Consider the following 12,572-nt stretch of genomic DNA (forward strand, 5'->3'; position numbering starts at 1 on the left):
GCACCAATTTCCTCAGGCCCGCCCCATCCCGCCTGCCACCGGAACTTTCCGCGCGTAAACGGACTTCTGCCCAAGTCCCAGTGGCGGAGCAGGAGACCCCTCCGAGGAAACTCACCCCCATCGTGTTTCTTATCACCTTGTGGCTGAAGAATTCAAATCACGGCTCAGACTGTATTTTGCAGACTTTTAATCACACACCGGGACTCTGTACTGTGGGTATCACACTACAGTTGTGTGTAATACAGTGCACATGACATCCTTCCCTGAAACATCACTGCCCCTGAAGAAGGCATTGACGTACTGCTACCCAAGCATTACAGCTCCTCCTGCTGTGGAGAGCTGGGAGATAAAGCTGGGAAGATTCAGTCACAGCCAAATGCAACAAAGAGTCAAGTTTAAGTACGACAGACAGAAAAAAATGTTGCAGGAAAGTCTTACAGGAAGAATTCTGGGCATATAATTGGCAAATTACATTCAACACAGATAAGCGTGAGGTATTACATTTTGTAGGAGGAATAGGGAGGTCACATTACTGGGAGGATGTGAGTCTGGGTGGGGTAGAGGAGCAAAGGGATCTCGGATACAAATACACAAATTGCTAAAAGTTGTGACGCAGGTTAGCAAGGCCATAAAAAGCAAACCAAACACTAGGGTTTATTTCTAGAGGGATAGAATTGAAAAGTGAGGAAGTTATGCTAAACCTGTATGGAACCTTGGTTAGACCACACTTAGAGTACTGCGTACAGTTCTGGTCGCCATATTATAAAAAGGATATAGAGGCACAGGAGAGGGTGCAGAGACGATTTACGAGAATGATACCAGAAATGCGAGGGTATACATATCAGGAAAGGATGAACAGGCTGGGTCTCTTTTCTCTTGAAAAGAGAAGGCTGAGGGGTGAGCTAATAGGTCTTTAAAATGATGAAAGGTTTTGATCGAGTGGATACAGAGAGAATGTTTCCACTTGTGGGGAAGAGCATAACTAGAGGCCATCAATATAAGATAGTCACCCAGAAATCCAATGGGGAATTCAGAAGAAACTTCTTTACCCAGAGAGCGGTGAGAATGTGGAACTCGCTGCCACAGGGAGGGGTTGAGGTGAATAGTATCGATGCATTTAAGGGGAGGCTGGATAAACACATGAGGGAGAAAGGAATAGAGGGTTATGCTGATAGAGTTAGATGGGGAAAGACAGGAGGCTCGAGTGGAGCATAAACACCGGCATGGACTGGTTGGACAATGGCCTGTTTCTGTGCCATATATCCCATGTAATCCTATAAAGAAAGAGAGACTTGCATTTATATAGCGCCTTTCGCTATGAAATATATTTTCTTTTCTTAAGGTATTGGTTTCAACTGAAATCAACTAGCTCTGCACAAACGGTGAATGAAGCCAGGAACCTGTACAGTGAGCTGGTTAACCGACCGCTGCTCAGCAGCGGACCCAGGTTGGTCAAGCAGAGCAACAATATTTCAGACACAATATTCAGTTTTTTGGGATTCTGCTGACTAGAAAACCCCTTTGCACGTTATCATGATATGCTGACGACCAAATAGTCCAGTCCCTCCCAGCCCTCCAACATACTTTGAGTAATGACAGATTAAGTAGAATCATTGAAATTTACCGCATGGAAGGAGGCCATTCAGCCCATCGTGTCCACGTCGGCCAACCTAGAGCTATCCAGCCTAATCCCACTTTCCAGCTCTCGATCTGTAGGTTACGACAGTTCATGTTCATATCCAAGTATTTAAAAAAATGTGGTGAGGGTTTCTGCCTCTACCACCCTTAATTCCTGGCGATTAACTATAAAAGACTTGGATTTATATAGTGCCTTTCACGACCACCGGACGTCTCAAAGCGCTTTACAGCCAATGACATACTTTTGGAGTGTAGGCACTGTTGTAATGTAGGAAACGCAGCAGACAATTTGCGCACAGCAAGCTCCCACAAACAGCAATGTGCTAATGACCAGATAATCTGTTTTTATTGTTATGAGGGATAAATATTGGCCACGACAACCCTGCTGTTCTTCGGTATAGTGCCATGGGATCTTTTATGTCCACCTGAGGGGGCAGACAGGGCCTCGGTTTAATGTCGCATCCAAAAGACGGCCCCTCCGACAGTGCGGCACTCCCTCAGTACTGCCCCTCCGACAGTGCAGCGCTCCCTCAGTACTGCCCCTCCGACAGTGTGACACTCCCTCAGTACTGCCCCTCCGACAGTGCAGCGCTCCCTCAGTACTGCCCCTCCGACAGTGTGACACTCCCTCAGTACTGCCCTTCCGACAGTGCAGCGCCCCCTCAGTACTGCCCCTCCGACAGTGCAGCGCCCCCTCAGTACTGCCCCTCCGACAGTGCAGCGCCCCCTCAGTACTGCCCCTCCGACAGTGTGACACTCCCTCAGTACTGCCCTTCCGACAGTGCAGCGCCCCCTCAGTACTGCCCCTCCGACAGTGCAGCGCCCCCTCAGTACTGCCCCTCCAACAGTGCGGCGCTCCCTCAGTACTGCCCCTCCGACAGTGTGACACTCCCTCAGTACTGCCCCTCCGACAGTGTGACACTCCCTCAGCACTGCCCCTCCAACAGTGTGACACTCCCTCAGTACTGCCCCTCCGACAGTGTGACACTCCCTCAGTACTGCCCCTCCGACAGTGCAGCGCCCCCTCAGTACTGCCCCTCCGACAGTGTGACACTCCCTCAGTACTGCCCCTCCGACAGTGTGACACTCCCTCAGCACTGCACTGGGAGAGTCAGCCTAAATTTTTTTTGTGCTCAAGTCCCTGTAGTACTTGTAGGACTTGAACCCACAACCTTCTGACTCAGAGGCGAGTGTACTACCCACTGAGCGTGCAGAAACCAAGCGCAGGCAGCGGGAGGAGCGTGCAGCAAACCAGACTTCCCACCCACCCTTTCCTCCAAAGATTGTCTGTCCCACCTGTGACAGAGACTGTAATTCCCATATTGGACTGTTCAGTCACCTGAGAGCTCACTTTTAGAGTGGAAGCAAGTCTTCCTCGATTTCGAGGGACTGCCTATGATGATGACCCACTGAGCTAAAGATAGAGATAGACAGTTTCTTGGCTGATAAGGGAATAAGGGGTTATGGGGAGCGGGCAGCGAAGTGGACACGAGTCCATGATCGGATCAGCCATGATCGTATTGAATGGCGGAGCAGGCTCGAGGGGCCATATGGCCTACTCCAATTTTTATTGTGTTATTATTTCTTATGTTCTTATGAGCCACGGCTGAACTGTGGGTTATTAATTGATAAAGTTGCAGGGACTAAGATTCCCTCAGCCCCACAAAGTTATTTATAATTAGGCTTAGAATGCTGTTACGTGAAGCAAACTTTCCCCAGAGCAATTACAGCACAATCACCTAATCCATATTCAACTCCAATTACTGGGCATTCCTTAGATTCAAGGTCAATGCAAGGGAGAGTCAAGAATCGTGCAATGAGTCTGCATTTCATTTGCAATGAGGATGGAGGGTGATCAGCAGTATGGTGGGTTTGGCACAAGGGAAGAAGAAAGTTATGTTCAAAGAACCACTTGCTTGAATCGACAAGAATGGACAAAAAAAAGGCTGCAACATTGGTAACATCCACAAGAGGGAGCCAGAATACAGCAAGTTCATAGATTGCAGGAAACATTATACAGTAATATTTTTATTTCCATCATTAATGACGAAATAGAACGAGGAAAGTAATGAAGTTTTCATATTATAGGTAAAAGGAGGAACAAAGCTTCCCCCTTTTAGAAAGAGAGAAAGGAAGGAGAAAGAAGTAATTTATACAGCACCTTTCTCCAGTTCAGTATGTCCCAAAGCACTTTACAGCCAAATAAAATACACTTGCCTTTCAAATTGCTTTCCATTCCTGCTGTTCTGCCCCACTCCTTAGTTTCCACTGCTTCACAATGGGTTAGTCACTGCAAAATCTTCCAACAGCCCACACTGTCACGTAACGCGAAAGTCAAATGCACTTTACTTAAGAGGCACAGAGTAGTTATCAATATATTCTACTCAAGTCTATAGGAGAAGGAACATGTTACTGGGTCTTGAAGGATGCGTGTGGAAGTGGATAGCAGCTGGAGGATGGACAGAAGTGTCAGCTGTGACTCAGTGGGTAGCACCCACGCCTCTTGAGTCAGAAGGTTTTTTATTTTTATTTGTTCATAGGATGTGGGCATCACTGGTGAGGTTGGCATTTATTGCCCGTCCCTAATTGCCCTTAAGGTGATGGTGAACTGCCCTCTTGAACCGCTGCAGTCCGTGTGGTGAAGGTGCTCCCACAGTGCTGTTAGGGAGGTAGTTCCAGGATTTTGACCCAGCCACAATGAAGGAACGGCCGATATATTTCCAAGTGAGGATGGTGCGCGGAAGTGGTGGTGTTCTCATGCGCCTGCTGCCCTTGTTCTGCTAGGTGGTAGAGGACGCAGGTTTGAGAGGTGCTGCAGTGCATCTTGTAGATGGTGCACACTACAGCCACAGTGCGCCGGTGGTGGAAGGAGAGAATGTTGAAGGTGGTGGGTAGCGTGCCGATCAAGCGGGCTGCTTTGTCCTGGATGATGTCAAACTTCTTGTGTTGTTGGAGCTGCACTCAGCCAGGCAAGTGGAGAGTGTTCCATCACATTCCTGACTTGTCTTGTAGATAGTGGAAAGGTTTTGAGTCAGGTGGTGAGACACTCGCCGCAGAATACCCAGCCTCTGACCTGCTCTTGTTGATACAGTATGTATGTGGCTGGTCCAGTTAAGTTTCTGGTCAATAGTGACTCCCAGGATGTTGACGGTGGGGGATTTAGTGATGGGAATGCCGGTAAATGTCAAGAGGTGGTGGTTAGACTCGCGCTTGTTGGCACAATTGTTATTTGCATATAGGCATGGACTGCTCCATTATGTGAGGACTTGTGAATAGCATGGAACACAATGCAGTCTCTGGAGTGGGTTCCAGTCCCACTCCAGAGACTTGAACACAAAGAAATCCAAACTGACACTCCAGTGCAGTACTGAGTGCTGCACTGTCGGAGGTGCCGCCTTTCAGACGAGATGTTAAACCGAGGCCGTCTGCCCGCTCAGGTGGACATATAAGATCCCACAGGCATTATTTCGAAGAGGAGCAGGAGAGTTCTCCCTAGTGTCCTGGGCCAATGTTTATCCCTCAGATTATCTGGTCATTTATCACATTTCTGTTCATGGGAACTTACTCTGCACAAATTGGCTACATTACAACAGTGACTACACTCCAAAAGTATTTCATTGGCTGTCAAGCGCTTTGAGACATCCGCTGGTCGTGAATGGCATTATAGAAATGCAAGTTTTTCTTCGATAGTTAAAAATGATAAGGCGCATCTCCTAAATGTCTAGTGAGGTTTGTGGTGTGACTTTAAACCGTGCAGATTAGACAGTGCATGTTGATTCTGGTTTATGCCGAGTAATTGAATGGTTAGGGTGTTACAATTGGGCTCATTGTTTCTGGCCTAGGGAGTAGAATTGAAATATAGAATTCAGCATGGGCTCAGGCTCCCACTTGGACAAAAGAGCAGATGGTGCCAGAGATGTACTAGTGTGAGTCAGATCCTTCAGGAGAGCGACTTTAAAAAAAGTGATCACACAGGAAATGACCATTTACTGCAAGGCTGCACGTTTGATGAAACAGCAATGTCTGCTACAAGCATAAAGTTCAGAACCATTACTGTCGCGTGTAATGCTCCCACCTCTCTGGCACCTTAGCCAGCAAGGTCCCAGGTCAGATTTCCAGAGTCTGGGGCCCAGGCAGCTGAAGATGTCAGAGGGTTGTAGGGCTGGACAAGGTTAGAGAGGTAAGGAGGGGACGAGGCCATGGAGGGATTTGTACACCGATTGGAGAATTTTAAAATTTAAGGCATTGCACAGGGGCGTTAGGTGAATGCAACTTGGAACGAGTTAGGATATGGGCAGCAGGGCTTTGGAGGAGCTGAGGTTTACCCCAGATGATAGCATCAAATGAGCCACATACAGAGAGGAATCCTGGGATTCTTTAAATGTGTGCTCATTGATGAGTAATTAAAGTAAAAGAACACACCGGGGAACAGCAGGACCGGTGCATTAGTTTTGGCTTGTTGCAGCAAAGCCAGCAAAGATATGATGGGCCAAGTGGCCGACTTCTGTGCTGCATATTTGTATAGTTCTAGCCGAATGGTTGTGGAGGCAAGGTTAGCCAGGTGCCTGGCAATCCGCAGTTCCTGGTCAGCAAGTTATTGGCTGGCTCTGGGATCAGGAGTCGACCAGTTGGGCCTCATCCTATCGAGGAGTCCCGACATCAGCTCATGCATGAACGGTAGAATAGTGGTAATGTTTCTGGACGAGTAATCCAGAGCCCTGGACCAATAATCTGGAGACACACGTTCAAATCCTACCACAGCAGCTGGGGAATTTAAATTCCATTAAATAAATTTGGAAAAAAGACTAGAGTCTGTAATGGTGACCATGAAACTACCGGATTGTCGTTAAAGACCCATCTGGTTCACTAATGTCCTTTGGGGAAGGAAATCTGCCACCCTTACCCGGTCTGGCCGATATGTGACTCCAGACCCACAGCAATGTTGACGACTCTTAACTGTCCTCTGAAATGGCCCAGCAAGACACAAGGGCAATAAATGCTGGGCTTGGTGGTAATGCCCACATCCCTGGACTCACTCAGCACATCAGGGATTTGACCAGTTACCTTGCTAGATGGAATAGTTCCACACCACACTGTCTACACTCAGAATCTTTCATCTTGAATGCTCCCAGTGGCTTCCTGTAAACATGACAACCTTTCTTCATGGGATCTTCGATTAGCATTGAACAAGCAACAGAGCAAATGAAAACAACCAAATGAAACGGAGACATCAAGTTACTGGTAATCCAGAGCCCTGGACTAATAATCTGGATTTTGTAAAAGTGCTACTACACTGAACGCACTTTAAAAACGCTCATGCAGTGGAGTGATATTTCTGCAGCTTTTCCACACATTTCCCAAGTGCATTAAATCGGTTTCCTATCTTAGTTACCCCGCACCAAATTAAGTTTGAGACATTTAACACTGCGCCTGATGTTATCTGAGCAGCCGAGGTTCCACAGGTATTGCGTCTCCTTTTATAGGTCCAAACACAGCGAGCATTGTGATAGTCAGCTCGTCATGGTTAAATGGCTGGCTTCACCGCAACCGATCTTAGTCATGTACACTCAAGTCAGTCAAACTTTTACAAATGTGGTAGTGTAATATAACGTTGCCCTTCCCATAACCCTCAAACTGCCAGGATGCCAGATCCAGGTCAAACCAGACACTATTAAAACCTTCCGCAAACCTCGCCTAAATTCATACAGGCAAGACTGAAAATATTACATACAGTGCAGTGGGTTTTATACAGCCAACAGCTGTACTGAGTATGGTGGTGACAAGCCCCTAATCTGGCACAGCAACACACTTCATAGATTTTTTTTTAAGTGCTATTACACAATGCAATAATTTGCGTTACATTTGGGGAATGTTGACCCTTAGATGAAAGCTCTCCTACTTTTGGTATCATGTGTCAGTATAAAGCAGCAAGTTTGTTACAGAACTGATTAGACAGAGGCATTGTTAGAATGAGGACCAAACATAGAACATTCCCCCTTCTCTCCAATCCAACTACCCTCAGACTGTGAAGTTCAGAGAGACTTGCATTTAAAGAAAGAAAAACTGAATTATGGCTAGTTTTTGTCAATCTAGAATTTGGGACCCTGCAGGAATCAGAGAGAAAACATTCGGCTCAGAGAAAGGGTTTGAATTTTAGATTGATGGGATGAAAGTATAAATATTTTAACTGGATGCTGTCACCATCCCTTTTATTGAATTTTAATAGTCCATGGGGCAAAAATTCCCCTATTGTGCGCCTCCAGTCGGGGCGAGTACTTGCGCCCGAGGTGGAGGGGACCGACTGGCTCCTGCAAAATTGCGCAGGAGTTATGTAGTCGCACTGTGCCCCCGCCCCCCCGGCCACAGCTCCTTCGGTGATGTGATCACCTTGCACGGAAACCCCTTTTTGCCCCGTGGTGGAAACTGTCTAGCGCCAATTGGCTAGGCAACTGCGGGCGATGCCTGTGCCAGCCTCGCGGGTTAGACACAACTTAAAAAGGAGACCCTACCATCCCTCCCCGCCCAAACCACCGGTCTGGCCATTGTCCACGCCTTTTGCATGGTCTGAGCTGAGATTGTGCAGCCTGGCACTCAAGTTTTGGTGCCGGGCTGTAGCCACGGCCCCCCCTTAGCCATGATGGCCCAGTGGTGGCCATCATAAGTCCTGCAGAGCTCAGAGCCCCCCTACCCCCCCAGCTTAATGGAAGGGGAAGGGCGTCGAAACATGGCAGCGCTACGCGGAGGGGCCACATTACAGTCTGCCATGAGCCCAGGTAGCGCCCCCCAGTCCCACTCCAAAAGGAAGTGGAGCGCGATGCGACGAGCTGTAACCCAAATTTAGTTTCAAAGGCAGGATTTCTGCACTAGGCTCCCAGAGGTTACCGTCCTCAACCGGGCGAAAGGGAATTTCGGCCCCCATGTATCGACATGCTGTAATACTGCGCAACTATAATGAGTTCATTGCCTCAATTTTGTATTTGGAAATGTAACACGGTCATTGGATTCTGCATCAACAAAAGCAGAAAAAGGCAGCAATAATCAGCAGCAACCTCAGTAAAGCGGTCTCAATCAAAAATATTAACTGGTGAGCAGATAATTTGCCAATAAGTGGAGAATTTGCAGAGCAGCTGATTTAACATAACATTCTTTATATTAACCAAATTAACACAAATCCAACACATGACAAAAAAAATTAATTGCACTAATTGACTTGAAATTCAACAAGTTTACCAGCTCAACCTTTACTATATGCTTGGTGGAGTTTTAATACAAAATATCCCAACTACTCTCATTGAATGGCCTAAACCTGTTCCTAATATTGTGGGGGCAGGGGGAGGAGAGAAGGGATGGAGAAAGAGTATGGCTGATGAATCTTAATGCCAGTAGAGTTTCACGTTCAGAATCTCAGTATGATGTGGGTGCACCTAGATATAAACCGGAAGATGCTGCAGCAAAATAGGAAAAAGAAAACGGGAGATTTTTTCCACCATAAAAGTTAGCTATTAAAATACAAGAGCCCACCTACTTGTGACGGTTGACAGTAACTTGGTACGTTGGGGAATTTCCCAGATGCAATGAGCATGTGGCAGAACACACAACAATGTATTTCCGCACTTACTATACATAACACGATTTGCTACCCTTGTGCCACTATCTTGCATCAGATGTCCTGGAGGCAGTGAAAATGCAGCTTTGAGAGCTGATCTGAATGACAGGTCATGACAGTGTACAACAGAGAATCAGGTGTGTTTATTCCACAATTGCTCTCCTTGAATCATAGAATGTTTACAGCACAGAAAGAGGCCATTCGGATCGTCGAGCCCGTGCTGGATCACTGCAAGAGCACCTCAGCCAGTTCCACTCCCCCGCAGCCCATCAAATTGTTTTCCTTCAGCTATTTATCCAACTCACTTCACGATTGAATCTGCCTCCACCACCCTTTCAGGCAGCGCATTCCAGATCCTAACCACTTGCTGCGTGAAAATGTTTTTCCTCGTGTCGCCTTTGGTTCTTCTGCCAATCGCCTTAAATCTGTGTCCTCTGGTTCACGACCTTTCCACCAATGGGAACAGTTTCTCTCTATCTACTGTCCAGACCCCTCATGATTTTTAACACCCATCAAATCCACACACACACACACCCCACCCACACACAGGAAATCAGTCAAAGACTGACTGTTAGTTTCTAAAATAAAGACTCCAGAACCTTGTGTTTTTTTCTCAAAAATAATGATGATTTATTTCATCTAATAGGGCTAAGGTAGCAGAGACCCACTGAAAACACCCTTAGATCAAGTGTAGAAAGGCAGCCCTCACTTTTATCGCACTTCACAAACATGGTAATAGGCTATAACAGCAGGGGAGAAAATATGTTCACAGAAACCTCTTTAGTATTCCAGAAAATCTCATTTGTCCATTGGGATGTTTGTTTCAGAACATTCAATTTATTTCCTCTTAAAATCAAGCAGTAATCACACAGTCCATGAAAGTGTTTATGATATATATTTATATATATATATATATATATAGTATAATAAATCCCCATGTTAATGTAAATAGAAAAAGCCCTCCATCACCACCAAAAAAAACTGCAGCAATTACTATTAACTCAAGGCCAGCCTGTGTCTCGTGGCAACAATAATTCAACGTCGCATAGGTCCCAGGAGCGAGGAGAACTGAAAGAATTAAAACAAAACCCACGACAGCACCCGTTTTTTTTTATATAACTAGAGGCATCTTTCTGTGAAACACAGTACCTTCACAGAAAAAGTCCAGCTTTGTTTTATTTATTTTTTTTTTTAAAAAAGGCAGTCTTTCATTCAAATTAAAGTTCACTGCAGTATGTACACAAAGAAAAAAGATTAAATATGGAGAGATAAATATTTTTTCCTACCTCAAAAAATGTGCTATTTTGCCCTCGGCTGAACTATCGAAACGGGGGGAGGGGGAGGGAAATCTCTCCAGATGCGGAATTTTAATCGTTTTCTCAGGCGCCCAATGTACAGAAACTCAGGTGGAGCCATTACCATAGCCCCCCAGTTACACTATAGCTTCAAATACTTACTGGTTTTGCTTTACAACCGCATGACTAAAAATATAAAGATGCATAATTGGAACAGCACAAGTTCATTTTGACATCAATGATAGCATTTAAACCCCTCTGTCACCACTAGATTAATAGCCAACTCAATGATTTCATTCTGCTAGGCATAACTCACTTGGTCTCCAATCTAAAATTCACTTCCTCTACCCTGCAGTGCATACTACAGTTGTGTTCACTGGAGAGAATCCAACACCTTTCATGATTCTGGGTGAGACAAGACTTGGTAGATTCAGTCCAGATTGGGGCAATTCTACACCCATGGCCTTTGCATCAATTTATACGTGATTTGGATTTCCCAGCAGGAGGCTGCAGTATCGTGAAACAATGGCTTCACTGGCACTAAAGGATAGGAGGTGGTACCCTATTATACCACAAATGGTTTACTCACTTTTTCCTGGAAAAACAATGGCCGAGGTACCAACGCCTTCCTGCTCCTACCTCTGTCTCGGTTACACTTTCAACACTGCCTCATCTGCACTCAAGTGAGCTCACTGCTATCAGCAACTAAAGTCAAACTTCATTTTAATAAGCTATATATTAAGAATAAATAACTGCCACTTGTATTGAGGCAGCAATTCACCCTTTGGGGTTCTGGTGACCCGCTGATGGTTGACTTAGGATGCCCGCAGAACCTCTCGACTGCATTACCGCCTTCAAACCCACCACCAACCATTTTTATCTCCTACTTTTTTTTTTAAAGTAAGGGCTGCCTCTTCAGTGAGTGTCTTTTGACCATCTGAACATTTGCTTTCTAAAGACTTGTCAGATTCTGTACAGTGAGGGCAGTGCGGGCTACACTGGAACACAATGAAAAAGGAGAAAAAAATTGCAAACTAATATCAGCCATGATTTTCAGTAAACTCGTTGCCAGGTAACCCAACCCCCTTTAAACAAACTACTAGCTGGGGGTTCAAGCATATACTGCACTGTAGAACTAAGTATCTTAATGATAAAAAATACATTTGTGCTATTCATACATGGCCCACCATGTGCAAATTATTCTTTATATATTGGCTGCAAAAAAAAATTATATCAAAGCAGCTCATCTTTATCGCATGTCTAGATTTGGAGGAGAAAAAAGTGAAACCAGCAGGAATACTAAATATTTATAATACAAAAATATTTAGTTTTACAGTATCGAGTACATTTGGAAAAATACAAAGGAGCCAGTTTCCTATGGAACTTTTAGAATTTAAAAATCAAAACCTCCAAATTCCCAAACTGATTCACAAAGTTCCTGTGGCACTTGTGAATAACAGTTCATGAGCTCCAAATGCTTCTAACAGTGCAGTGTACAGAAGGGAAAAAAAAGTTTGCAGTATTACCACCCAATACAGAAACGCAAAAATGGAAATATTTGCATAGATTTAAGACCGACAGTCGTAATATAAGACACAATGGAATGTACGGTAAAGGTTCCTCGGTAAATGCATGTGCCAACTCCAATATGCTGTTCATAGCATTGACGTGTGTAGGTGGTGGGAGAGAGAGAGAGAGAGAGAGAGAGAGAGAGAGAGAGAGAGAGAAAAGAGAAAAAAAAAAAGAAAGAGAAAACAGAGAGCAGAAGCGGGAGAGCAGAGAGAGAGGGAAATAAAAAAAGTGTGGGCTGGCTGTGGAGAGATGCTGATCAGATTACAGGTCGCTTTCACCGTACAAAGCTGTGGAGAAGGACATGTAATCCAGAGCACCAGGCACTGCGTCAGGACCTCTGTACGGAGCCATCCGGGCAATACAATATTCAGCTTGGTCCGGGGGAAGCTCACGCCGCAGTTCCTCTGCCGTGATGTAACTCTGAAATGGAAGAATTCACAAAACGCTCATTAGCATCTTCT

At 45.5% G+C, this 12,572-nt stretch overlaps 1 protein-coding gene across 5 annotated transcripts in view; it reads right to left on the minus strand.

Annotated features, from left to right (window-relative positions):
• Positions 1 to 9,844: 9,844 nt before the first annotated feature.
• LOC139239126 (alpha-actinin-1-like) overlaps positions 9,845 to 12,572 on the minus strand; it is a 102,731-nt gene continuing 100,003 nt past the window's right edge. For all 5 annotated transcript variants that reach the window (XM_070867673.1, XM_070867671.1, XM_070867672.1 and 2 more), the window contains one exon: positions 9,845 to 12,531. In XM_070867673.1, coding sequence (XP_070723774.1) covers positions 12,373 to 12,531 — 159 coding nt within the window. In that variant the 3' untranslated portion in view covers positions 9,845 to 12,372. The remainder of the gene's footprint in view (positions 12,532 to 12,572) is intronic.

The sequence above is a fragment of the Pristiophorus japonicus genome, chromosome 26, assembly GCF_044704955.1.
Source record: "Pristiophorus japonicus isolate sPriJap1 chromosome 26, sPriJap1.hap1, whole genome shotgun sequence".
Lineage (NCBI taxonomy): Eukaryota > Metazoa > Chordata > Chondrichthyes > Pristiophoridae > Pristiophorus > Pristiophorus japonicus.